At 55.5% G+C, this 26,906-nt stretch overlaps 6 protein-coding genes across 6 annotated transcripts; all 6 read right to left on the bottom strand.

Moving 5' to 3' along the window:
- Nucleotides 1-703: 703 nt before the first annotated feature.
- Nucleotides 704-2,476, bottom strand: JKF63_04175 (uncharacterized protein; the record flags this gene model as incomplete). The annotated part of the gene is made up of 1 exon (XM_067900168.1): nucleotides 704-2,476. One exon carries the CDS (start codon nucleotides 2,474-2,476, stop codon nucleotides 704-706), a length of 1,773 nt encoding a protein of 590 aa, XP_067756352.1.
- A 1,241-nt stretch (nucleotides 2,477-3,717) lies between these two features.
- JKF63_04174 (uncharacterized protein) lies at nucleotides 3,718-6,639 on the bottom strand (the record flags this gene model as incomplete). Its single annotated transcript, XM_067900167.1, has 1 exon — nucleotides 3,718-6,639. The coding sequence occupies one exon, from the start codon at nucleotides 6,637-6,639 to the stop codon at nucleotides 3,718-3,720; it is 2,922 nt and encodes a 973-aa protein (XP_067756351.1).
- A 1,219-nt stretch (nucleotides 6,640-7,858) lies between these two features.
- Nucleotides 7,859-10,060, bottom strand: JKF63_04173 (uncharacterized protein; the record flags this gene model as incomplete). The annotated part of the gene is made up of 1 exon (XM_067900166.1): nucleotides 7,859-10,060. One exon carries the CDS (start codon nucleotides 10,058-10,060, stop codon nucleotides 7,859-7,861), a length of 2,202 nt encoding a protein of 733 aa, XP_067756350.1.
- Nucleotides 10,061-11,943: 1,883 nt separating this feature from the next.
- Nucleotides 11,944-16,017, bottom strand: JKF63_04172 (uncharacterized protein; the record flags this gene model as incomplete). The annotated part of the gene is made up of 1 exon (XM_067900165.1): nucleotides 11,944-16,017. The coding sequence occupies one exon, from the start codon at nucleotides 16,015-16,017 to the stop codon at nucleotides 11,944-11,946; it is 4,074 nt and encodes a 1,357-aa protein (XP_067756349.1).
- A 3,311-nt stretch (nucleotides 16,018-19,328) lies between these two features.
- JKF63_04171 (uncharacterized protein) lies at nucleotides 19,329-21,764 on the bottom strand (the record flags this gene model as incomplete). Its single annotated transcript, XM_067900164.1, has 1 exon — nucleotides 19,329-21,764. The coding sequence occupies one exon, from the start codon at nucleotides 21,762-21,764 to the stop codon at nucleotides 19,329-19,331; it is 2,436 nt and encodes an 811-aa protein (XP_067756348.1).
- Nucleotides 21,765-24,626: 2,862 nt separating this feature from the next.
- Nucleotides 24,627-26,702, bottom strand: JKF63_04170 (uncharacterized protein; the record flags this gene model as incomplete). Its single annotated transcript, XM_067900163.1, has 1 exon — nucleotides 24,627-26,702. One exon carries the CDS (start codon nucleotides 26,700-26,702, stop codon nucleotides 24,627-24,629), a length of 2,076 nt encoding a protein of 691 aa, XP_067756347.1.
- Between the last annotated feature and the right edge of the window lie 204 nt (nucleotides 26,703-26,906).

The following is a 26,906-nucleotide window of genomic DNA, read 5'->3' as shown; positions in this document are numbered from 1 at the left end:
AGAGACCCCGCCATCTCTACAGGCGAGGTGGCACCCAGCGTACATGGAGCGAGGGTGGGTACAGCAAGTACGCCCTCTCTCTTTGCCTGTTTGGCTTGAGCAGTTGATTGGCCGAGGCATGCGCCATCACATTTTACTCGGGCCATACACTCACATAGATTAGTGTATGTTACGCGTCCATCTGCCCCAAGTGCTTTTTTACCCCAAGGACACAATGTCACAGTAGATGAATGACATCTATCTGATCCGGTTCCGCTGCCGGTTGCGATGTGTAGCTGCTCGTCGACTGTGCGGGGATGGGGTGGGTGGGAGCGCCGACTCCAAATCACTGCCCAGGATGGTCGGTGTCAGGGCGTCAGCGCATGCGCACGCGCAACAGAAAAGTGCTTACCCCCCCCCCCCAAAAAAAAAAAGAGAGGGGGCCGAGACAGACAGATGTGCAAGGAGGGGGGGGGGCATGATACCCTGCGTCTGTGTTTCACAGAAATTAAGGGGTATATAAAAAAAACTATATGAGCGGGACAAGTTGGCTGTCTGTAAAGTGCAGGTATAACAACTCCGATTTGACCCCTCCCCACCCCTCCTTGCTGTGGGTGCGGGCTTCTTCTCTGTCATGTATCTCGCACTTCAATTTTTTTTTTTTGAAACCTTTAGGTGTTACCCCTTCGTCAAATGGTCGTCCCCCCCCCCCCTGCGCCCTTCTTCAGTCTTGCTTCAACTTTACGTGTTCCTCCGCGAACACGTTGGGGTACTTCAGTTGAAAGCAGTACAATGCAGATATGAAGACCATCGCAAAGACAAAGGCAATCGCCAAGTTCGCTATTACCTTTAGCAACATAAAGTGTTTGCCCTTGACGCACGGCACCTCCACACACTGCAGCTCCAACACACGCTGCTTCAGCCATGGATAGTCGCCAGGGGAGAGGTACACACGGAGGGTGGGGAGATGAGCAGCATCGTATATATCCGTGGTCATCAACGCACCTTCTTCCTTCTCTTCCCCTTCGTCCGGGTCCACGGCATAGGAGGGCAGGTTCTTCAAAGTGCGCTCGATCGTCACAAGCGGCGCGCCCGCCCGTTGCACGCTGTGAAGTGTTATGAGTACTCTGGTCCGCGTAAGGACCTCTTCACGTGGGGCGGTCGCTGCACCGGCGTGCGTCTTCGTCGCCTCTCGGTCTCCAATAATCTGCAGCGTTCCGAATTGTCGTTCCATCGTCGTCGTGCGCGTCAGCAAGATACGACGCTTGGCCAGACCGTCGTCTTCTGTGTCCTCAGCCACCCGCGGAGTTATGAACCAGCGCGCTAGCCGCCCGACCAAGGGTGCATCTCGCAGAGTGTGAGTGAGGCCGCTACTCGTAACCTCGACAAGGCTCGACCGCCGCGGTGGCAGGAGTTTTTCCGCCGGAGGGGTTACGAGCCCCAGCGAGGCGTTGTCAGCGAGAGAGACCGTCGGGCCTTCTTTGTGAAGGTCCGTTTTAGATGCCCGCCGCATCACACCCACCTCACCGAGTTCCGCGTGCCCAGACAGGAAGACAAAGCGTTCGACGTCGTACTTCTTTAGCAGGAGGAGCAGACGACTCCGTGAGGCAGGGTAGAGGTCCCAACCCTCGAAAGGCTTGTTGTCGTTCAGCAGAATCTGCCACGGCGATGCGATGAGAGTAACGGCGCAGTGCGCACGACCTGCTGCATCTCCGGGACTGCTCGCAGTTGGCGTCAGGTACGTGGCCAACGTGCGTTCCAGCCACGCCCACTGCCGTCGCCCAAGTAGGTCTGCTTCCATCACCCGTGCACGCACGTCAGGGGCTTCAGCCAGCGTTGTGTGCAGGAGTGCATCCACCAGGTTCGGTGGAGCTGTCCGCTGTGTCCGCACATCCAGGGTGATGGTGCACACGCTGTGCACAAAGTGCGCCGCGAGTGGCGTGCCGGCGGGGGCAGGAATGCCGTTGAAAGAGTACAGCGCCCCAGGTGTGCTGTCACCAACGACATCCATTGCTGAAAGCGGGTATCCATTCCAAATGTGTGTGAGATACAGGTGCCGAATGGCTTCCGACTGAGCATAGCTGCCGTCTGCGCCGCGCCAGGCGAGGTCTCGGTCGTCCCAGATGCCACTCACACGCCCGCCTGCACCAACAACGTGCTTCACGAATTCGCGGTAGTGCAAATTGTCGATGAGGAGTTTGTACTCCTGCTTGATACTGTCTATATGGCGCGCCGAGCTAATAGCCACGCCAGCCTCATCGACGTCTGCATAGACAGCGTTACCGAGCCATAGTAGCAGGTCTGTGTGAGGCTTGCTGCTGTTTCCAGCGCCGCCTTTCTCGCGCTGTGCGGCGATTGTCGAGGCGATGCTCTTCATCCAGAAAGACTGATCGGCACTTTGGCGATTACAGCTGGCAAAGGTCACGTGTGTGAGAATATCGGTAGCCTGCACATTGGCGTTCGATTTTTGCGAAGCTCCGCTTGCAGCTGCTGCCATGGACGACACCGTCACAAGACACACCACAACCAGAATAAGCAAAACAGACGCAGGCGAGGTCAGTAATGTACGCGGTTGCGTCAGCAGAGCGCTGCATCGCCGCGCAACAGCACATGGTAGGGCAGGAGGTGTCATCAGTGGCTAAGCAGACCAGCAACTCTTTTTCATGTCAAGACGGCAGTGCGGGAAAAAAAAAAGAAAATCTGTCTCGTCTCGATTAGCTTTCTTCACTGGCTTTTCTACTTTATTCCAAGCTGTCGGTGAACACAGGGAGAGACGAACAGCAGTTCAATCACTCACCCACCCACACAGTCGCTCACACAGTCACCCACAGTTACAGAGCACCCGCCAAAGAAAATGAAACAACACGGTAATGCACACACATACACCACAGATGAATCTCGGGGAGAGGGGAGGAGGAAGAAAAGGAGGAGGAGGAGGGGGGGGGAGCATGAAGGCAGAAGAATGGGGTGCGTCACGAAGATAAGAAACAGAGGGTCCGGCGCTACTCTCTCTCTCTCTCCTCCACTCCGCCGGGGTAGTATACGTGAAAGAGAGCATCACTCATCAGCAGGTCGTAAGGGTCTGAAGGAGGAGGAGGGGGGGGGGGTAACCATCCGCGCTGCATCCACACACAGCAAGAGGACTAGATGCAGGTGTAATCGGGTGGCAGAATGTGTGTGTGAGGGAGCAGGAGCACAAAGAGCAGCAGCTACTTCTCTGCGTGACTGCACCCCCCTTCCCCCAAGTGCATGTGACGCACTTCGAAAAATATTTTTGCCCTGTTTTACACGCCAAGCCCGGCGGCCACCACAGGACTGGACATTTTCGAAGTATGTATGTGTGTAGGTGTGTGTGTGTGTGTGTGTGCTGAGATGCCTCCGCCACGTGACCATTCTCAGCCCTCCCTCTTTTTTTCTGAAAGTGCGCGGTGATGTGTGAGGGGGTTGACAGGACAGAATGCTGATCGCTGTGGATTCCAGATGGTACTCGTTTTTTTTTTTTTTTGGGGGGGGGGGGGGAGTGAGTGATGGATACTCCAGCGCCTACGCCTCGCTCCCCTCTTTCTTTTTTTTGTTTGCTCATCACATATTCTACACACACAACGATAGGCTGATCACAGTGCTGGTCTCCCTCCCTCCCCCCTCCCTTTCTTTTCTCTCTCGGACACAGAAGCAGGACACTTCAGAGCCCTTTTTGCTGACGGCAAACATAGTCGGGTTCTACGGATGCTCTTGGTGCTACTGCGCATACCTGTCAGGTGTGCTGACGTCCACCGCTGTCATGCGAATGGCGTCGCCAACGATGAAGGCCACCGATATGGAGGCAGATGGCAGCGCCTGAACGGCCCGTAACACCCGCTCAAGCGTCTCGAGGGACTCCTCGTTGACAGCAGAAAGGATGTTGCGCACGTAGTCGAGATCAGTCGTTAGCTGCTCCAGTGCGGCGGCGTAGTGGCGCTGCATCACCTCACCTGTATTCGATGTTCCCCGCTGAGCGTTCTGCCGTTGCGGTGACGACAGCTCCCGCTCAAACGGCCCTATCTGCAGCGGCAACACATTTTCCTTTATAAACGTGTTCACCACAGTACTCACCACCGTCTCAAGCCACTCCTCTGCGTACTCCTCAATCAACGCGCGTACTCCCTCCTCGGCATCCAAGTCGCTGACGTCATTTTTAGTGTCGCCGGTACCTTGAGGGTTTCGCTGGCTTTCCATCACTGCACTGGAACCGAGAGTCTCCAACGTGAGAGGAAGCTCCATGAGTGTTTCTCCAATGCTACGCACGACGCTGCTCGGGGCGGCTTGCCCTTGCGTATAGCCACCCAGAGCCTTTGATGCGCCTGCCGCAACAGGGGTGGTGTGAGAGAGGCGTTCGTCTGAGGCTACCACGTTGCCCCAACAAGAGAGAGAGGTGTACGTTGTGGCTGTGGCGAGGATCGGTTTTGTGATGCTGCTCAAGAGGCTCTTCTGGATTAATTCTTGCTCGACCTCCATTTCCTTCTTCAAGGCGGCCCAGACACGCGTCTGTAGATCAGCGCAAAGTACAGCAGCGCTCGTTGGGCAGCGTTCATGCACAGTTCCCGACGACAGCCAGTCCTCGACGCTCTGCCGGGCTTTCACCAGGAGCGGAGCCATGCGGTGCTTGTAGATGTACAGGTGCTGCAGTAGTTCGTGCTGTGACGTGCTGGAAGTGGGCTGCAGCTGCGCGAGCATCTTTGACAGCGACGCGTGCCAGGCGGTCGTGCACTGCGTAGTGATTTTCTCTGGTGCGTAGGCCAGCACCTCCTGGATCGCCTGGGTGAGAATGTGCGCCAGACCGTCCTCCTCGCGTTTGTCACCTGATGGAGTGCTGGGGACAGCTGAAAAAACTTTCGATAGTGGCTGCTTGCAGAACGCTTCCACCGGCAAGCAGACACGTTCCACATACCGCTCCAGCACGCGCTCCTCATGAAAAAGTCCAGCGAAGAGACTGAGGGCGCGACGTGTCACCTCGCGCGCGAGTTTTTCCAACGGGTCCGTCGTCGTCACTGACGCTGGCGAGAGGCCTTTGCTCTCTGGCAATTGCTCTACCGCTGCTGTTCCACGCGGTGTAGTCGGCTGCACAGAAGTAGAAATTTTGATCAGCTGAATGGCTGAGATGCACGCCAGGAAATCGGCGCTTGTGGTGTCGGGCTGTTCCGTGAGCAGTGGCTGCAGTGTTGATTGCACCGGCTCGTACAGCTTGTGAAGAATGACTGATATGACTTCAAGTGCCTGCTCAGCGCGTGGATCGCCCGAGACAGCGACGTTACCACTCCCGCTTGTCCCCTCTGCCGGTGCTGACGCAGCCGACGCTGCTGTGCCTTGGGCTGCTTCGCTGGCCCTTGCCCCCGTAGACTTGGACGGAGACACATTTTGGGCCCCGTTCAGCGTACCTTGTGTAAGGCTAGATAAAAAACAGAGCTCACGCGACACGAAGGTGTTATACTCCGGTATGATCTCGCTGCAAAGCAGGTCCGCCACCGCTGCGGCAGCGCGCTTGCCTTTGTTGACGCTGGCGCTGTCACTACCCACGCACGCACGCAGCTTCCCCTGTTGCACTTTCACCACCTGCATCGCAGCTTGCTGCCCGTAGCGCGTCAGAACAGCATCGGCGCGCCCGATACTGTAAAGGGTCGTCATGAGGCGAGTCGCGCGTTCTAGCTGATGGGTTAACAGGCACGTCACGCACTCCTCCTCCAGGGCGTGCTCAATGTACTGCTCGAACTGCTCCAGCTGTGTCTTGTACTGCTTGCCGAAGGTGTCGTCGACGGACGTGATTTCCTTCAGGTCCTCGCGAGTTTGATGAATGATATCCGCAACCTCGTCCAAGTCGCGTTCTCTAGTCGTCGCCTTGCCCGGCGAAGGGAGGCTGTTCAGGGAGTTTGCACTGGTAACCTGGCTGGAGCCGCCGTCCGCCTTGTCCAGACATTCGCGAGCGTCGACGCCGCTGTCTTTTTTGGTGGCCATCGAATCGCGTTGCTCGATGAGGTACTGAAGGTTGCGGATGTTTTCCTGCATCCGTGTTGCCTTTTCGAGGTACCGCTGACACTTGTGCAGTTTTTCCTCCGATATTTTGCGCTTCTGCAGATCTGCCACATACGTTTCAGAACCGGCGGCTAAGGTGGGGTTGACGACATTTTGGATGTGCTGTAGCTGTTCTGTCAGCTCTGCAGCCTCTGTCGCCATGCGCGTCAGCTCCATTGTGGATCGCGGCAGCCGCACAAGGGTGGAGGAGATGAGATCTTCAATACCGGCGCTGAGTTCCTGGCTGTGGGCCTGCACACGAGCATGCAGGAGCTGCACCAGGTGTTCTTCCAGTTTCAGGGGCTTGTGAATAGAAGCTGTTGTCGCAGCTACTGACAAGGCTGGGTCACCAGAAGTGGGGCCTGAGAGCGACACATCTTTTGCAGCCTCTAACACGCGCGCGAGTGTCGCGTTGAGCCAACGCTTCACGTTGAGGTCGTCGCGGCTGAGCTGGCGGATGTCGTCGGCAATGATGGTATTGATGCGCGCCGTGGCGTCGCTAGAGAGAGACGTGGGCGTAGTGCAGGGGGCGGTCGCCGTGGGGGCTACCGATGGCTGTGGTTTGCCAGGGACCTCCGCCTTCGCAGGCGTGGGGTTACAAGGGGGGAGGGGCATCTTTTCCAGACACTTGTAGGGGGGGGAGGGGAGGGGGATAGTGGTCTTTGTGTGGTCGATCGGCCGCTGTGCAAGAGCGCTTCCTTTTTGAGAAAAAAAAGTGTAAAGAGGGAAAGGGGGAGATGGGGATGAATGAGATAGGATGGCAAAAATTTGTGCAGATGTTGCCTATAAAAAGCGTTGCAGCTCTTCACTTGTTCGGCAGCAGCGTGCTCGCTGATATCTTGGTGGTGGTGGTGGTGCTGCGTAAGCCCTTACGTCTGTGATGATCGTCCACACCCGACGTGTGTTTTCTCTGTTCGTATGTGCGTGTGTGTGTCTTAAAGTTGACGAGGTGATTAACGCAGCGGCATTCTGCCCCGCGCCAAATAAGGAAGGGATGAGAGGAGGTACATGTTTTTTGGCATCCCAACGCGTTCATTCTGCCATACGACCCAACCTCGCAGTGGTGCAAAAGGCGCTGCACGCACCGCGGTACAGCGATGCCGTTCCATTCACTTGAGCACGGCATATGCCCTAAAGCTTTGTTTAACCCGCTCGCTGTGCAAGTCGTCACGTGAGACTTTAATGGTCACATCCATTGTTCAGACACCTTTACAGTCGCAGGTCTCTCTAGCACAACACCAGCGACGACCCGACCGCAGGCCCGCCGCCGCAATTTGTCGCTCTAACTCTACCCAGAGGTCTCGGGTCCGTGGCCCTGTCACCACCACCACCACACGTGTTTGTGCAGTGGCAGAAGGATTGGGGAGGGGAGGGAGGAGAGAGGTGGCGCTAGTTGGCCCCCTCACAGACTGGGCATCACATTCCCGAGACACCCCGCCCCCACCCCCTCACTTCGAGGTGTCCCTCCGTCATTAGAGAGAATGTCTGTGATGCTAATCGAAAACTGGAGCGACACCCCCGCCCCCCCTACCGTCGCGCACGCGTATCTGCGACATGTACCAGAGCATCGCAAACCCACGCCTGGAGAAGAGAAGATGTGTGTGAGCGGGGAAAGGCGACCGGGGTGCTCAATCACGGTGAGGCAAGGTAGAGGGGAGCAGCTTGAGTGGCGATGACCAACGCTGCTGCCGTGTGTCCAGTATCAGAGACTCCAATCACTCCTCACACGTGTGCGTCAGGTGCACACAGACACACACACACAGACACACACAATACGGTCTTCACAAGTTTCCATATCAATCTTGTCTTGCTCTTCCCATAATCTATATATTGTTTAGATGAACGATTTAAGACCCCACACACGCAGCGACGATAGCACACGCGATTGATGGATGTTAAAAATCGGGTTCGTTGTTCGCAGCACCATCGACTCCGCAGCAGCGACGGCGTCGGTACTTGGCGTATCCAACACGACGCCAAAGCTAGCCTCTTTTCTGGAGCTGCCGCCACCGCTCTCGCGTGCTGGCAGATATGAGCAGGCGAAGGCACGCCCAAGGAAAGTGGAGGGAGAGGCAGTCGCGGCAGCGGTGTAATGAGTCAAGTACTGCAAGTTCTGCGCGGCGCTCATTCCTGAAAGCGAGTAGCAGGTGTGGTACCCGTCGTGCGCTGTTTCTGGTTTGTCCATCAGGCCACCGATTTCAGCATCCTGGCAACATCGCAGCACGTAATCCTGCAGCTTGCGTTGATTGAAGTAAAGGTCACCGACGTCGGCGTAGAGAAATGCCTGTTGCGCTCGCCAGGCCCTCAACTTGTTTTGTATGTCTTCTTCAGCTGCCTCACTGTTGCTATTACCTGCCCCCTCGGCGACGAGCTCGCTTTCCAGCAAACGCTCGTACAAGTCTGTGTTGGCTTTTTGTTTTGCTTCTGCCGACCGACGTACGGCATCATCGGCGGCGAGAAATCGATTCACCAGATCCAGTCGCGCCTGGTGCTCACCCTCGGCATGGTCCCAGACGTCATTGGCGCTAGCGTGAATCAGCTTCACATCGAGTAGCTGCGCGTGGTCCAGAAGCAGCACTTCCCGAGCCCGAAGGCAGCATGCTGTCTCAGCAGCAGCATCATACCGAGCATCGCCGTCTTTGCACGCTCCGGTGTCGTCGTCGTCGTTTAGCTGTGCAGCAGTAGATGTTGTTGTTGTAAAGCACTTTGTGTACGCCTCGACCGTGCGCAGCAGGACATGCGCTGCGCCGACCCAAAAGGAGTAGCAGGAGTCTACTAGTTTGTTTGTTCGACCGTTGAAGCCGCCCTCATAGTTCAGCTGACGCGCAGCCAGCCAGCGGCGCAGCGATGCCTGATGAACCATGTGCGGTTGTTTCATGAGTAGCAGGGCGGCCAGGCCGCACTGTGTGTATGCCCCGTGCGCCTCCGAGGCGGTGGTCGAGCAGGTGAAACCGCCTTCGTGAGTTTGACACGCGGCTACGAAGCATGCTGTCTGCAGCGTCAAGACCGGCACGTCACGTACGTCGTCCACGAACTCACGGAGGCCAGCCTCGCCGTCAAAGGTTGTTGGGTCATCGAGGCCCAGAAGGATTGTAATGACTGCTGCGCAGTACGAGGCTCGGATGTCCGACTCGCCGCCGCCGTTCACGCGGAAGCTGCCGTCTTTGTTGCGCAGTGTAAGGAGCCACCGCTTGATGGCAGCGCGTGGCAGTCGGCGCAGCGACGCCCCGTTTTCGTAGCAGCTCAGCATCGCGAGGGCGCAGCAGGCGGCGTAGGAGGAGGCGATGTGCGGCTCTTGGTGCGCGGCGCCCCCCGCAAAACCCATAACCGGACGTGCGACCCCGTCAGCCATCTCTGCGGAGTTCTGTGTTGGTGGTGCAGAGGTGACCTTCGTCGCGTTAGCGCTGTCACTTGCGGATGCCGGGGATGTTTCACTGCTTCCCGGAGGAATTCTGGTGGGATCAGTGTGTGCCGCTTCTGCTGTTGTGGCCACACCTCCACAGGCGCACAAGACGGAGTCCGAGAGTCGGTTGTTCACCCCCGCTTGGCACGTGTGATCGATGCTCAGGCAGCTGTGCAGGAACGCAATGATGGCGCTCGGTGGGGTGTGAGACAGCACATCGCTTTCCATGACGTCCAGTACGTCGGCAGCTTGCAAAGCCCAGTACACAATCCACGGTCGTAATGGATAGAGGCTAGAAGAGCCCCCTGGCGGTGTGCTGATGTTCTCCATTAGAAAGTGAGCGTGTGCAGCCCGATGAAGGCGTGGCTCCACGTACGCAAACGGCTCCGTTTTAGTTGAAGTCTCTGGGGGATGAGGGGCATGGGCATTTTTGACATCGCTGCCGCCAGGGTTGTGATTGGTTCCCGGCGAGGGGGAGGCAGCGGAAGACGAAGAGGTGGCGTCGTTGTCTTTGTCCGGGTGACGGCACCAGAGGGCGTAGATGTGAGGGTTCGTGCTGCGCAGGTAGTCGAGCAACAGCAGTTCTGTCTTGCGCTGCGCCTCTGTCGTGATCGTGGCCGGCGCTACGTTCATATTGGTTTGAGAGAGAGAGAAAAGGGAGGGTCCCGTCCCGTCCCGCCTCGTGAAGCGTGTGCGTGTGTGTAATGATGCGCGTCTCTGCACTTGCTGTGGTGGTGGTGGTGGTGTGTGTGTGTGTGTGTGTGTGTGTGTGTGCGTGTTGATGGTTGGTGGGGGTAAAGATTGATAGAGAATGTAGAGGGCGATTCTGCAGCTACGGAGGCATGGCGGTTCAGATTGGGGCGGAGGAAGAGGAGGAGAGGGTGTGGGCAATGAGTGGCTGCTTCTCGTGCATTTTTCGACCACTGATTGCTCCTTCAAATACACACACACACACACACATATATATATATATATATATATATTTATAGGTGTGCACACACGCCCCTCAGAATATAAATATCAGCGCGGCAGAGAGAGAGAGAGAGAGTTGGCCTCTGTTCCTTTGCTCTCTATCTCCACACCGTTTCTACCCTGCGAGGGGAGGGGGACAGCAGCAGAGGCATTGCTGTCACCCAAAGAGTCCCCCCCTCCCCTCCCCTCTTCCACCCAAACGATGAAACCTATTTTCTCGGTCCGCGTGGTAGCGGTGCACATTCTTTTTTTTTTTGTTTTGCGTGCTTCTTTTGGCGAGTACGTCTTCGAGGGTTAAAACTATGTCGGTGGTCAAATCTGGCGCAGATGAAACAAATATAAACCGGATTCTATAAAAAGAAAAACTTTTTTTTTGTGTTTCAGCGTTGTTCTCCCACGTACAAGTCGTATATATATATATATATGTATATATGTATATACAAATACTTGCACATATGCAAGCTGGAGTCGACGGATATAAATTTCTTTTTTCTTTTACTGCATAGATCATTCTCGCTCTCTTTTTTTTCTTTTCATTAAAAAAAATGCCTGCGTGGGGGCAAGACAATCCCCCCTCCCTCCTCCTCCCTCCCTCCCCTCCATCCCTCCCCCCTTCCTTTGCCCTCGTTCGTTTTGGGGCATTTTTTGGCGGAGGGGGAGGGGAGGAGGAGGAGGGAGGGAGGGAGGGAGGGGGGATACGGGAAAAAATAAAAGAGCAAATCAAAGGCTGCACCACCAAACAATAAACAACAAAGGGTAAAAAACGAAAAAAAAAACAATGACACCAATCCTTGAGAAAAAAGATGTGTGTGTGTGTGTGTGTGCACATAGGACTGCAAACCGCCGGTTTCATTTAGGTGTTTCCTCCTCCTCCTTCTCCCTTCTCTCCGACCACGAAGAAGAAGAGGGAGGGGGAGTGGAGCGGGAGTGGCACACTGCTATTGCACACACACACGAGAAAAGTGGGATGGGATTTGCTAACAGACAGGAGGTGCACACATCTACTCGCATATTAAAAATAAAAGATGTACACAAAAATAAAATTAATAATCAAAAAAAATGAGAATAGACCGTCCCAGGAGGGGAAGGGGCAACAGTCAATATCTGGCAAACGATAGACACATAGAAAGAAATAATTGAGGCCATTGTTACACATACAACTTTGGGAAAACACACACACACACACAGACACAATGAGACAGGCGACGGACTTCAGCGAGTAGGTGTGAGAAGAGACGAGATGAGTGTATGTGTGTGTGTCAGAAAACCGGTGCTGGTGGTGCGTAGGGCATAAGTATGTCCGGTGAACGGGGAGATAAAAGAGGAGGATAATGGGTGGGTGGTGGTGCGCAGGAGGACCCGTGCGTTTTCGGTTTATGTTTTTTTTTTTTTGTGGTCGTCATCAATTATAGGGAGGCATGAAAAAAAAAAACAAAAGCACGTTGAAGCGAAAAAACGAGCGAAGACAACGTGTGTAATTGCTGGCGTGTGTGTGTGTGTGTGTGTGTGTGTGTGTGCTGATCCCGGAAAGTGCAGCTCTACTGCTATTCGAACGCCTTCATAGATGTGCTGAGGTAATCTTGGACTGCTTTGTTGATCCGCTGCAGCAGGGCCCGCGGGTCACCCCCTCCAAAGCACTTTTCATGCGCCCTTCGCAGAGTACATCCCACCATCCCTTCAGAGGTGTAGGAGGGAAAGGCCTTCTTGTTGGTGGAAGGCATGAGAAGCTGGCGTGGCTGCGCGCGACCGGGCGTGTCGTCTACGAGCAATACGCAGCACGCCGGGTCACCTTGGCTGATTGTCAGCGTGGCTTTGGGCTCTAGGAAGGCGATGGTTTTCGCTTTCATGTGATTCATGAACACTGAGGCGTTCGGTTGGGTAAGGAGCTCTTGCACCAGCGCCCGTGGCAAAGGCCCACGCATCCAGGGCAGTGTGTACCTCCCTTGGCGCAGCGCCGGTGCTTCGTCCATGAAGAGTTTGTTCATAGTCCACCCAATGCATTCCACCACGGGCAGCGTAGCCGCGTTCTCCAGTTTGGACAACTTCAGTAGCATAAATGTCAATGTGTTCAACTGGTCGTATTTGATACCCGGAAAGAGGAACGGGGGGTCCTTGTACATCGGAGCACCAACGTCAGAAGTCCAGTCGGGCATCATTGTGTAGCATACCTGACGGCCCTTGGGTGCCTTGGCCATATAAACCACCACGACATACATCGCCGCATCGTCACCAACGCCGCGGATGCCCTCCACCTTCACAAAGCCGCCGCGCTGTTCGCTGAAGGGAGCCAGGTAGCTTATAGAGTCGCTCTGCAACGTCCCGGGGCCGACGAACGCGTCGTGGGCTGCCTTTTCGGACATCAGATTTTTCGTCCTCGGCGTCACATCCGCGTGGTTCTTGCGGTCCGCGAGCAGCTGCAGTTCCTGTTGTGACAGAGGCACCTGCTGCGGCATCTCGAAAAAGGGACTGCTCCTGTCGGGGCTGTCCAGACGCCAAATCAGGTAGCCGAGCGGCATGCACTCTGAACGCTTGCGCGGTGGTGCCGGCAATAGATTCCGTAGCGCCTGCGCGTCGATGCTCGCTTCCATCTGTGACTGGTCGTATTTCTCCATGGCACGTTTTTGCTCGTCAGAGATGCGGTCAGGAGGACGCATCTCATCGACGTCTCGCTCTTGCGAGCGACGGGGATCACCGGCTTTCACGCGCACCAAATAGTTGCCGGCAAAAAAACGTTTATTAATGGGCACACAGCAGTGACCAAATACAATTGGCATGCCTTGACGGCTGTTGATATACTCTACAATGACGACGGCATGCGTCTGGTTGCTGACTTCAGAGCTCATCTTCGCCTTGATCTCGGGTTCGATGCTGCTCGAGGTGAGGATCTGATAGGCGACAAGGTCTGGTTTCCGCATGAAAGCACGTGGATGGTGAAGTGGGTTCATAGATGTGCCCGTCTTGGGGTCTAGCTCGTCCGTGATGTACACCAGCACACGCGAGCACACCGCATCCAAGGGGATTCCAGTTACGCCGTCCAGGAAGATGTCGACTGTGTTGCCCCTCTCGCCGTGCCCAGGTGTCCTTTGAGACGGTGGCGGTGCGTCTGTAGGCTTCGAGAGGCCAAAGAGTACGCAGGGATTCACAGGAGGGTCGGCTGTGACGTCGAGTTTGTTGAGGTTCACCGCTGGCGGGTTGTTGGGTTTCATTTTATAGTTCGGCGGCACTGCAAGATTGCCTTGCGGGTCCGCGAAGGAACGCAGGTGTACGCTCTCGACAAGCGGCTGGTCGTCACAAGGAACCTTCTGTGCTCCTGACGGGGGCGGTAGTGCAGCAGGGAGGACGGGGGTTTGGGGGACCACTGGAGGGGGCAACGTCATCCCAGCTGTTCCGTTGACCATCGAATCAATAGGCGAGCTAGAAGCCACCGCCGGTGTGGGCCTGGCCCTGGGCGGCGGCGGCGGTGGCGGTGGCGACGGCGGCGGCGGCGTGTGCAGCTGATGGGGTGGCGCATCAGGTGACTTCGGCTCCCTCACCGGCTCGGCGTCCACCACAACCCGAGTTGCCGGCGCCTTTTCCGAGTTGCATTCAAAAAGGTGCGCATTGCCACGTCCGCTGCGAGGTGGCGAGTGTCTCTTGGCGGGGGAGTGCAGACTCGTTTCTTCTTCAATGAGGTTGGCTCTGTCGTTGGAGTGAAGCAGAGGGTACTCCGATAGGCTTCTGATAAGAGAGGGTGAAGAAGGCTGAGAGGAGGAAGACGAGGAGCGCGAAGACGAGCTACTCTTGCTGCTACTGCGGGGGTCCTTCACCTTTGGTTGTAGGCGCGACAGCGGCGCTGCCTGACGGAGGTTGGTGTCCTTTCCATTGGCAGTGGCCTTCCCCGATGCAGACGCAGTGACCTTATCGGATGTGCGCTTGTGTTTCTTCATGTGTTTGACAATTTCCTCTTTCCACTCCAGGATGGACATCCCCAATGGTGGAGGGAGAAGGAAATGTGCGACCGGCCCCTGGCTTGGATGCAACACGATTGTTCGGCTTTCCACGGTGGGTGGCAGAAAGGGTCCCTCGCAACCGGGCATGCCGGGCAGTAGCGGCAGCCCTGGTGGTGGTGGCTGCAGAGGCGGTAGTCCCGGCAGCGGTACGGATTGCCCCTGCGATAACGGAGATCGGGGTCTGACACCGACGCCAAGGGCATTTCCACGCAGCACCGACTCGGCGTGCTGTAGGACATCTCGCGAGTCGACCTCGATGTAGCCCGACACGCTTGCTCCTCGGACCTTATCACCAGGTGATTGCAACGCCTTAGCGAGGTCAAAAGCGGTGTTCCGAATGCCCTCTGAGACGCCGCCAACTGCTCTTGCGAAGATGGTGGCCCAACAAACCAGTCGGGTGCGATACACGATCAGCAGGACAAACACGATCATCTCTCTGGGGGTGTGCACGAGAAAATCGTGTGACGGTATCGTGAAGAGCACTGTGTTAGCGCCCTGACGGACCAGGGGTGGCGGACTCCCTGTAAATTTCTGTTCCAGAGAGGGCTCGAGCACGTACTCGTTGTTCGCGTACGACATGTAGTACGTTTTGATGGAGACACTCACCTCGTCGAGGGGGAGGGCAAGGTCAAAACCTTCAAGGGCGGCAAGCTTGAGCGAGTGCAGGCCCGGCTCCAACATCGAGGCGGTGGGGAATACCGGCTCCATGCGAGTGGTGCTCCTTTCTCGCAAGCTGCGGATATCAGCCTGGATACTATTCAACACGCTGCGTTTTGTTCCTGACGGCGACACTCTTCTGGGACTGCGACCACTTGACTGTCGGCCTCGAGTGGCACCGTGGTGGTGGTCGCGCTCGACACTACGGATGTCGTCGTCAAGGTTATCCCACGAGTCGTCCTCGTCGCTGTCGCTTTCGCTTGTGCTTTCGCTTTCCTGTTGGCGCCGCCTGCGGTGAGCTCCCGTGTGGGCTGACGATGATCGTTTCTTTTGGTACCGGTGCTGCTTTTGCTGTTTCGGGCCACCAGAGTCGCTGCTCAAGCTGCTCTGCCCATTGATCGAGGATATAGCGCCACGCACCGCTGCGATTTCGTTACGCAGAAACGCCATGTCCATGTTGCCTTCACATTGCTGCTGCTGCTGGTTGGCGAAGAGTTGCAACTTCATTTGGAGAAGCTGATCCTTCAATACCTGTTGCGATTGCTGCAGCTGCGCTTGACGCGCCGGCAGAACAAGGTTCACTTGTTGGTCAAGCATCATGCGCTCTCGCTCTGCCATGTCCGCCTCCTGCCGCTTGCGCTGAAGGGCCAACACTTGATCGATTCCTCGCTCCACGGAACTCGTATGTGGGGCCAAGACAGGTGCCGCTGGATACACCGGTGCACCCAACATGTCAGAGCCACCTTTTCCCACACCATAGACCCCAGCGCCGATGGCGCCCATGTAACTCATCGGGTTAGCGGCCGGCATGGCCGGATAGCCGGCAGCGTACATCATAGGCTGCTGCACGAGCGCCGCCGAAGGGGTGACCGGGGCTCCTAGCGACGATGCCGAGCACCCCCCATATCGTCGGTGCTGCTGCACATTGTAGAGGGATTCGAACACAAGTCCACAGTCGGGACACGACGGCATTGCGCCCACGTTGTCCCGGAGGGGTGCGGAAGGGGTGGGGTGGGCCACAAGGGCAAACGTGACGGCAGAAGTGAGGACGAATGCTGATGAGGATGCGAAGGAGGGGCGGTCTTAAGCAAGGTGGTGTGGATCGAGTGTAGCTCTTCTTTTTGTGTGCGCATTCACCAACAACACGTACACACACACACACACACGTCCAGAGGTGCTCTAGGGGCGGTCCTTTCGAAGCCCAACGACAGCAGAGCGGATATGCGACGTAGGCGCGACAATGAAATCGAGAGAGGAGAAAAAATAGATGTACATAAAGCCCAACCACGGGGAAGCTCATATGGGAGAAAATAGAGGAGGGGCTCGGATGGGAGGGGGGCAGTACCGTTGGTTGCCCTTTTCGTGAACCACCGTAGGGGAAGGCCGTATATATGGGGAGGGGGTGTGTTGGGCGGGTCGAAAAAAAAAGTGAAAAGCGAAGAGAATTCAGCAAGGAAAAGTAGTAGTCAATCAGCGGCTGTCAGACGACGATTTTTCGCTCAGTTTTCTACATGAGGGAAAAAAGGGGGAGCGAGAGGGAGGCCAGTGTATAGAAGTTGCGTGGTGATACGGTACTGATGTTTGTGGTGATGAGCGATACAGTTGTCTCCTCGCTTCGACTCTACGCGCGGGTACGTGACGCCGTCCATGTGTTGCAAAAAAGAGGAGAGGGCGTGCGAGGTTGCGAGAGAGTGCAGCAGGTACCGGCCTCTCGTGAAGATTGAAACCCATTTGCCCATGTGTGTGTGTGTGGGGGGGGGGGAGGGGGGGGCGCCGTTTACTGTTATTTTTTTTATTTCTTATTTTTCATCAGAAAGGACAGCGACGTCGCTATAGAATTGTTGAGGTAAGCTGTGTTGAAAGATGTTCGAGCACAGGGCATTAAAACAAAAAGAAGGAGGGAGGAAAAGAGGGAGGGGAGTAGCTGACATCGGTGCACAGACACGGTCACACACACACACACAAGTATATACACTAAGCTCGAGGAGAGTGCCCACAAGTTGTAAGAACAACCACTTGTACACATTCACATGAAAAGCACTCCCCCTCCTGCTGCTGCTTGTGTGTGTGTGTGTGTGACATTTGAAAAAAAAACCATCCCAGCTCACCGCGCTGTCGGTCTCACTCGATTCTCTTCCCCCACCCCTTGTAGAGATGTTTCTCTTTTTTTTAAAGTCTAGACACCGATGAGGGGAGATCCATGGAGAAACAAGACAAACCAGCAAACAACCAGGCAGGCGCACACCACCACCACCGACAGCCGTCTTGATCGAAGCCCCTCCCCTTCTCCTTTTCCAAGAATACAACCTACACAAACATATCCACAGGTGCACCTAAAGCCCTAAATATATACGCAGCTGCAGAGCAATGATTGATGGTTCAAGGTTCCGCCGACCAAGTATATATACACAAAGCGCACAGGAGCCCAGGGATGAGCGCATACAACAGTGTACGAGAGATGCAACATTTTGCGTCGTGTCAGCTAAATGCCCAATAACAGACACCATCCCGTGTGTGTGTGTGTGTGTGTGTGTGTGTGGGTGGGTGGGTGGGTGGGGGGGGCACATCGGAGATAAATTATGGAAAAGAGCACCCGAGGACAAGGAGGGAGAGTGTATGTGGGTGGAGGAAGGGTGGGGAGACGGAGGATAAAGCTAATGAGGAGATAACAACAAAAATAAAGCACGAAAGCCCAAGGGGGAAGGCCTTGATACAGGCTAAGCTGAGGCGCGCCAAATATGCAGCCATACGGCAAGCTCATCAGCCGGAAGCCCCCCCCTTTTTTTTTTTGGGGGTCCACTCATCTCCCCTCTACACCAACTCACCCGTGTAATCTCTGAGGAGCAAAGGCACGCCGAGATGCAAAGCATAAACTAGCGTGGAGACGCAGCGGATGAAAAGCGATGAAAAAGGAGAGAAGGGAGAGGGTGAGAGGAAGTAGGATACTAGACAACGACACACACACACACACACACACACACACACAAAAGAGAGGAGGGTGAGGGGGAACAGTCCGAGTTCGATCGTCTCTTCCACACTTCCGTGCCTCTTTTATGTTCCCGAGGGAACGAAAACACACGCAAACAAAATGACCAAAAAACATCTGCAGAAGAGGGGGGCGGGGGGGTTTGGGGGGGGGGGGGCTGGGATATACACTCTTTGGCATTTGTTCTCTCTCTCTTGAAAAAAAAAAGAGAGCGGATACAATGAGGAGGAAGAGGAGGAGGGAGGGGTCCAGCTGTCAGCATTCTGTGTGTCTCACGCATGTCCTCAAACACAAAGCTAGAAAGAAAACCGCAGTGATCATGGGCCAGTATTCATACAGAGAAGTGAGGGAGCGAACAAATAAAAGATGTGCAGGAAAAAAAGAAAAAGGGAAACACTCGACGGCGTGCGCGGAATCAGCGATCGAAACAAAAAAAGTCACCAGAAATTTTCAAACCCTAACCCCCCCGAACACACACACACACGCACATAAAAAGAAATGAGATTAATATATTTCTACAATTCTGTGTAGTGGTGACATGAGCGAATTTCTAACAACTACAAAATCCTCTAAATGACGAATGAGGGCGCTGTATAGGTAATACAAGCTGTGTTACAGTGGTGTCACTCTCTAGCTCTAGTCAGTGGAGACCACAAGGATTGGGAGGGGTGGGGGTGAGGGGGAATGGGAGGGAAGAAGTCCGTATGGAAGAACTTGAGTGAGCCCAGATCCCCACAGACAGTTCCTCCCGTCGCCCCCCACTGCGAGACGTCCATGAAGAAGAATGGTGAAGACGTCGGCATCGTCTCCGCTTCGCACCAGTCGATTGTCACAGTGATGAGGTGATCAATGCGAGTCACAGCCCACGCGTATGTGCCCTCCCCCGCCGTTTCTCCATTCATTTCAAATTTTTTTTTTCAAACAGACATTTACAGCGACTAGAAGGGAGGATATCGTCTACACAGCCGCCGATGCCCAAGACCACAGACAAAGCGACACTCCCCGCCCCCCCCCCGAAACACACACACACACACACGCACACACCCCAGGTCACTTGATAAAGAATCCCACCTCTCAACAAGGGAAGAACAGAGGTAACGAAATAGCGGGTCGAGAAAAAAAAAGAGCAGGTTGACTTGTGGTGGTGGTGGTGGTGGAAGGGGGAGGGAGGGGGGGTGAGGCGGGACGGGCGAGGAGGAGTGTCCCAGTAGTGCTTGCATAGGTTGTTGGCAATTTTCACCTCTCCCTCCCTTTTTTTTACTAGTGCACAGTTCAATATACAAGCCAGATGTCAATGTTAATAAAGCATCTTCTCAGGTAGCTCATCCACCTGTTCCAGCCGTACATTGTACTGTTGCTGTAAAACGTAGTCAAGCTCCTCCTTGCGCTTGCGCCATGTAGAGGATATTGTGCAGAGCGTCCGAGGCGGCTTTTCCAGACGGGCGGAGATCACCTCTACCGAGGCATGAATCACCTCTCGGTGATGGAGCTGCTGTTGATGTGCCGTGCGCATGCCGACATCCGCGTTGGGTGGCGACAGGGGAAGGGCGACCGCTGGGGGCACCACCGACTTGCGTGGCAGCGCTGTTTCAACGCCGTTGTCCAAAGTCGCGTCTGACGACGGGGATTCCGCATCGACAGCCGCTTGATATTCTTTTCCATTTCCATGATGATGATGATGGTGCGGCGGGTGCGATAATGATGGCGGCGCTCGAGTGACCACTTCCGACCCAAAAGCCGACTGGCTATGCAGCGGGGAAAGACGGCCCGACAGCGGCGGCGCTCTGGCATCCTGTGCAGAGACAGCGTTCTCCAGGTATGGTGCAAACATCTTCAGCAGAGTGTCCTGGTCCACTCGAATGCTGCACGCCCAGTCTAGTTCGTATCGCGGCGTCGTTTTTCTCTTGCCGTCCTCGACATAGTGTCGGCCCGTTTGAACGTGTTGGATCACAATGACCTTGCCTTTGCACTGAGCGTCACTACAGAGTAGCCCATGCGTCTTGCGCGTCACGTTCTTGCTCGCCTCGGAGCCGGCAATAGCAGGCGACCTCCACCCGTCTGCATCGCCGCCAGCGGTGCCCACCGTTGGCGCCGGAGCCGCCGAGGGCGACCCTCGGCGACCATCCACTCCTGCTGCGGCAGCGACGGCCGTCGCTGCCGCCACCACCGCCGCCGAGTCCACATTCGGTGACAGCTGAGACGTCGACGTGTTATACAGCGTGTCGAGTTGGTGCTGCTTGCGCGCAATCAGGTCCGCCTGTGTTGCTTCTTTTATGCTGAAGTGGATTGTCCACGCCACGTCTTGCATGTGCGAGGCCCATGGCATCCACAAAACGTGCTTCAGACGCTGCACCGGGAAGAAGACCACCCCTTGTGTAGTGAACTGCATCAGGTGAAAGGTGGCACTGCGCACGGTGTAGCGGGTGGGCGTTGTGCTGTACGTGGTGGCAGGGCTGCAGGTGCTCAGGACAGTATTGCTCTCCGCTCGCACCGGAGGGGCGTGGTCGCTTGACGTGGCGCTGACGCCGTACTCTCGTGTATCATGGTGGTGCACAGAGTCGCTGTCTGGCGTCCGCGACTCGTCGCACCTGGCAGCGTCACCGTTTTGCTCTGTGGTCCCGCCAGCACCGAGTATAGTTGCCGTCTTTGCGGGGACCAGCTTCGGCCTGGATGTGGTTGAATCTGGCCAAGGAGTGCCTTTGGCTAGACATGGAGGGATGGCAATATGCAGCGGCAAAGGCGCTGGTGCACTCGTGCCACTTCGCGAGTGAGCGGCGCCGTGCACCGAGGATGCAAAGGTCGGGGCGGAGGGGACCTCTTCAGAGTACATCAGCATACCGCTCTCCACACAGGCGTTCAGCAGGACTTGATGAACGTCAAGTGCGATGGGCTGATTACGGCCTTTTTTGAAAGACGGCGGCACCGGCCCATCCTGCGTTGGCCCCGTGGCGGAGTCGCCTGCCGCGTCGTTGTCGGCACTGTTGGCGCGGATACCTGCACTGCCGTGCGTGACCAGACGGTCCCAGGCATTCTCGAAAGCGACACCAAATGTTGTACGCTCGTTGCACAGCTCCGACAACAGAAGAACCGCCCCCCGCACACGTTGCATGCGAGCGGCGAAGGCATCGCTGTTGCGGTTGAGTTCCCGCGTGCTGGAGCAGCAAGCCCCGGTGCCACCGCGCACGGCTGAGTTTGGAGGGGGGCGAGGCGGCAGTAGCGGCGATACCGTCGGTGAGACCCATGTGCCGCTGGAGACGGAGTTTGAATCGATTAGTGTATGCGAGGGCAGAGGTGAACAGGTCGATTTTTTTTTCCCTCGGTTTTTGTGGCTATCCGGTTTCCTTGAGGCTCTATCCATATTCGTTGCACCAGTGGTGCTCTTCTCAACGTTGGTGACCCTGCGGGAAGGCGACTGATTGCTGGTTCCCAGAGTCAGTGGGTTCGTGCCTGATGTCTGCCGTAACGACTCTTGCCGCTGCGGATTCAAGCTGGACACCGCACCTGCGCCATCGCCGACTGTGTTGTCGGCCTCCGGTAGGGAGCTGCGACGCGTGTCCGTATGTACAAAAACTGTCATACGTGGGAAGTCACGAATGACGGCTAGCGGGTCAGCACTAATGTCGAGCAGCATCTTTTGCTGCCACTTGTCATAGGATTCTGTGGGGTTGATCCGATTTTTATGGTTCTCACGGTGATGCTTCGCATCTTCGCCGGAGGAGCAGCCACTGCCCATGGGTGAGAGCAGCAAATCTGTTTTTGTGAGGAAATAAAAAAGAAAAAGGAGGAGGGAACAACAGAAATGACAAGGAGCTGTTGATACCTTCTCCTTCCCGGTGTGTGTGTGTGTGTGGAGAGGAGGACACTGGACACGATGATGTGCCACAAATAGAGGATTAAAAATCGATGAGTTGACAACATGGATACACCCCACTGAATGCAGCGATGCATATATTCGAAGAGAACAAACTCCACCCGCTTTCCTCAGCCACAGGCACCCACGAACACGCGCACCGATGCTCTTCCTTGTTCACACCACTTACACACCCTGGGACGGCGATGACAGCAGAGCTAAGTACTTTTAGGAGAGGAGACAGACAAGGTGTCCCCCCCCCCCCCACTCTTTCTCTCTCTCTCGAGCCCCCACAAAGGGCCTGACTCCTTTCCGAGGTGTTTCACCCGATATAATATAAAATATATAAAATATATTCGTTCCTCTCTTCATCTTGGTTATACATGCCACAGAATGCATTTAAATATTCAGGAGGAGTGAAAATCACACACATGCACACAGGAGGACGGCTACGAACAAGAAAAAAAAAGTGAGCCCAATAGACAAAGTCTGCCAAGTCTAATCCACACATGTAATGACCATTGCGCCCCCCTTTTTTTTGCGTCTCTCTCTGTGACACACACACACACACGCTCATACCACACTGCTACATGCCCCACCGACTCCGGCCACTTTTTTTTTTTCTGGGAGCAGAGAGAGACAAAGGCAGACACAAGTCAAAATGAAGAAAGGTGAAGAGGAGTAGTGACCCTTTCATTGGGGCTGAGAGGTGGTGGTGGTGGTGGTGCACCAGCAGGGCCCTCCAAACAAACGGGCCAAAAAAAAGGGGTGGAGGGAGGGAGGGAGGCGGCGCCTTCTCTACCCTTCCTTTTCTCCCTCCCTCCCTCCCTCCTTCCTTCCTCCCCCTCCTTCGCCAGACCTGGGAAAACAAACATACATTTACGTAATTATATCAAGAAGCGTAACGACGGGGGCTACATAATTTTTTTGTACAATTTTATTCGACTGCATCATGACGATTAGTTTCATTCAGTTTGAAAAGAGCACACACCCACACGAAAAAAATAAAATTAAACGGATCGAGAGGCAAAAGGGGGAGACCAACAACGACGACGACGACGAGCCAGTGGAGGGGGAATAAGCGAGAGAGGAGTGCAAATACGGAAAAATTGAAACGTCACCGCTCCAAATACAAGGAGGGGGCGGTGGGGGGGGGCCGTTGTTAAATGATAATGATGATGTCAACTCTCTTCGCAGCCCCACTGTGCCCCCCCAAAAAAAAAGAAGTGCCGGCGGAGAGCGGGGCTGTGAAAATAGAAGAATTTGGCTGATGAGAGCGTAAGGGAACTGACATAGTGGTAGCGTGCCATGTCGAGTGACTGTATGTGTGCGTGACACACTTCACTCTCTGAGGTAGCGGCGCAGGAAAAGTGGGGATATGCTTAGTTTTGCGCTTCTTTTTCATGCAGATGCGCATCTCCGCCGCGCGCGTGTGAGCCGAACAAGGGGAGATACAAAAAAAAAAATCGACGAACAGACAGACAGACCCACAGATACCACTGGGGTAAAAAAAAACATGTGTACGAAAGTTAGACGCGTGTGTGTGTGCGTGACTGTGCGTCTGTCGCTCACCCTGTAAGCGAAAAATTAAGCAGCAGAGTTGAGAGAAACGCACAAATACATATATGCATGCATATATGTATCTACATGAGCACGTATACACGCATTGTATGTATGTATATATATATAGCGGACAAAGCCTATTGAGGGCGGATACACATGCAAAAAAAAACAAAAATCAGCGTAGAGATACACGCGCATTTATGCACTTCTACACATTTTCCGATGCCGAAGGGAAGGGGAGGGGAGATGATGAGAGGTCACACATATGGGCATTATTCTTCTTCCCCCCCCTCCCCAAGACACACACACACACACACACACACACACACTCACGCGCAGCCAGAGGAGGGGACTTTATCAGATGTAAACAGTAGTCAATAAGACCTGTTCGAGAAAAAAAAGGATCAATAAAAAGAGCGACACGATTCTGTATAAAGACATCAACAAAATAAACACCGACGCATACTTGCACCTACACAGTGGCCCCTCTTTCTCGCTCTCCTATGCGCCGTTACCTGTAAGGGGGGGGGGTGGCGAAAAGTTAAGTGACAATCACCCTGCGTTTGGTGCACACACACATACACACACACACACACACACACAGACACAGAGACAGAGGGGGGAGGGAAGAGGAAACAAAAAAGGAGAAGACACATCGAGGCGTTTTTTTTTTTTCGATGGCCCTATCCCTCCAACTACACGGACCACATCAGCTGGGGGTGAGTAGTGGGGGGGGGGAGGGGTGAGTATTAAAGCATATATATATTAATACAGATACGCGACAGAAAAAGGGGTGGCGCGACGAAGAAAGAAAAAACACCAGGAGATGAAGCAGAGACGTTGATGCACGCTCAAAAGGAAGAGAGGGTGGGCGGAAGGAGAGATGGCGCTCTCAAACGACGCGCATCAGAGAGAGGAAAGCAAGCAAAGCAATACCGCTGTCCCCCCTCCCCCTCCCCTTCCCCTCTTTCCCACGGTGGTTGCGCAAAAGTGAGCGAAGCATGGAAAAGAAACGAGAGAGATGTCCATGCGGGCATGACGCTGCGAGGCCTCATATGAAGGTGAAAAAAAAACCCAGAGAGAAAGAGAGACAGAAAGGCGGATAGTTGGGTGGGTTGGTGGGATTGGGGGGGAAGGAGGAGGAGGAGGAGGCTACGGCTGCATGTAACATGTGCTCTACCGTTACCAGCTATCTGAATGGAGGAGGACTCCAACCGCGTACGGGGCCAGGAAGCTCTCGCATGAAATCCAGGCATGGAAGCTGTCATAGACAGCTGTAGCGTCATGCCCCGCACATGCGAGCAGCAACTTCTCTCCGCCGGGGTGGTAACGCTGAAAAACGGTGCAGTCGTACACAACGTCGTGGATGACAATCCACATATCGTCCGGCGTGTTGTGAAGGGCAACATCCTGCGGTGTCATCCGCGGCAGCTGCGTGATGCGCGAAGCCGCCACTGACGCCGGCTTTACAGGCAGGGTGGCACCGCCAAAGTAGAGTGCGCCTCTACTGCGTCCATGAGGGTGTGTGAAAGAGTGATGCTGTTTCTCCTGCCGACGCAATTCTTCTTCCTTCGCACTCAAGTGCGCTGCCCAGTCCCGCATAGAGCAGCCTGGCATACGTGGTACCTTTCCTCGTGAACACTTCTGCAGCACCTCCGCATCCGGCCGCATTACAAAATTACCCTGGAGATGCGGTTTTGAGTGACTCCCCGAAGCGATCGGTTGCGATGGCCGGGACGTGAGGCTGTTGCCGGTGGTGCTTATCGGTGCTGTGAGGTGTCCAGCGGAGAAGTGCAGTGTGGTCGGGCCACTCGAAACGCTCGTCGGTACCGCGGCCATGGAGGCGGCTGAGGAGATCGCGAGGGTGGATGTGACGTCGCTGCGCGACGTTTCCGGGTCGGGATCTGTTTGGCTCTGCACCTTTGCGGCGGTGCTCAGTATTTGTGAGTCATTGCCAGAGTTTCCAGCCGCAGATGCCTCGCTTGCGCCAATGTGATGCAGACCTGTGGGTGACACTACTGCAATGGGCGTCACGTCCACCTCCGGTGTTGTCGGCTGCTGCGCGCACGCCGGGCTGTGGTTGCGGGGATGGCTTTGGGATGAGTGAAGCTGTGCGGTGCGCTGAGTGGGGTTGACGGAGGTGTGTCGATCACTGCTCGGGTCTATGGACTGGGACAGCGGATAAGACGTGGGGTCGCCGACCAAGAGGGGCTGCGTTCTTGTGATGTTTGTGGATGACGAAGGGCTTCCCAACCTGGAGAGGGGGGTCGAATGACCACCCGCTACTCCGCAGTTATGTTCACCCACAACACATTCTGTGCAGGCGCTGAGGGACGATACGAGTGATGACAGGGAAGGCAGAGGGTGGCTTTGGGTGCCCTCCTGCTCAGGGGACACGCGGCCCAGGACGATATCAGAGACGCTGGGGTCTCCCGAGGCATCACAGCTGAGGTCGCGGTAATGCTTATGGACAGTTGGCACCGAAAGCGAGAAGCCGCTACCAATGTTTGCGGTGGTGTGCAGTATCGATGGCAGAGTACATGAAAGCAGCAGAGGCGGAGGCGCCCCCATTCTCTGTGAGCCTCTGTAGCTATCGTGCACTTCACCATGCACATCTTCGGAGGCGCAGCGGCGCTGCATTCTCGCCGATGGTGAGGAGAAGCTTGGTACACCGGTGTGTGTGCAGAACAAGCGGGAGGGGGCCACTCTTTGCCTGCCTTCAGACACGCTTTGCCTTTTGCTTTCATAGGTGCTCTTCTCCGCGTTCGACGTGGCAAGCGGTGTATGAGCAAAGGTGGAGAGCGACGAGGGGCTCATTGGTACCCCCTCTGAAAAACCACCACGGTGTTGTAGCGACGCACTGACATGGGGAGGTACTTGGTTGCTGCTGAGGGGTTGGTCCTCTAGCTTCGTCGCTGATGCCGTAGAGTAGAGAGACTGAGTGCTGGTACAGCTACCAGGGGCAAAAGGAAAAACCGAGACAGGTACGTCCGCAGTGGCCCTGGTGTTAGTGGGTGTGGGCGTATCGGATCCAGCTGGTGCTCGTGTGGTTGGCGGTGCTGCGGTCACAGTCCTTGGCGCTATCGGTCCCTTTGACGCACCGTTCAGCACAGAACGCGGGCTCTCCTCATATCTGTTGCCCGAGGGCGCCCCGTCATCCACACTGTTGTTGATATCAAAGGAAAAGGGGCTTGTGACTTTGGAGCAGCGTGGCCAGCTCTGCACTTCGGGAGCGCTGGAGAAGTGATTGACGGCCATGAAAAACGTGGCGCTCCCCGCGTCGACGTTGCCCGGACTGCACAAATGCCCTGGCACCGGCGAGCATGTCAGCGAATGCTTTGCCGTGGTGGTTGCGCTTGAGAAGACATTTGGGCACACATGCGATGGAAAACGCGGCGAGACAGAAAACCCCTGACGCGGGCCACAAATACTCACGGGTTCCTCTCGCAGAGCCACGAACCG

Source organism: Porcisia hertigi, chromosome 26, assembly GCF_017918235.1.
Source record: "Porcisia hertigi strain C119 chromosome 26, whole genome shotgun sequence".
NCBI classification, from domain to species: domain Eukaryota; phylum Euglenozoa; class Kinetoplastea; order Trypanosomatida; family Trypanosomatidae; genus Porcisia; species Porcisia hertigi.
The sequence above is the reverse complement of the archived record's forward strand: the minus strand, read 5'-3'. Positions and strand labels throughout refer to the sequence as shown.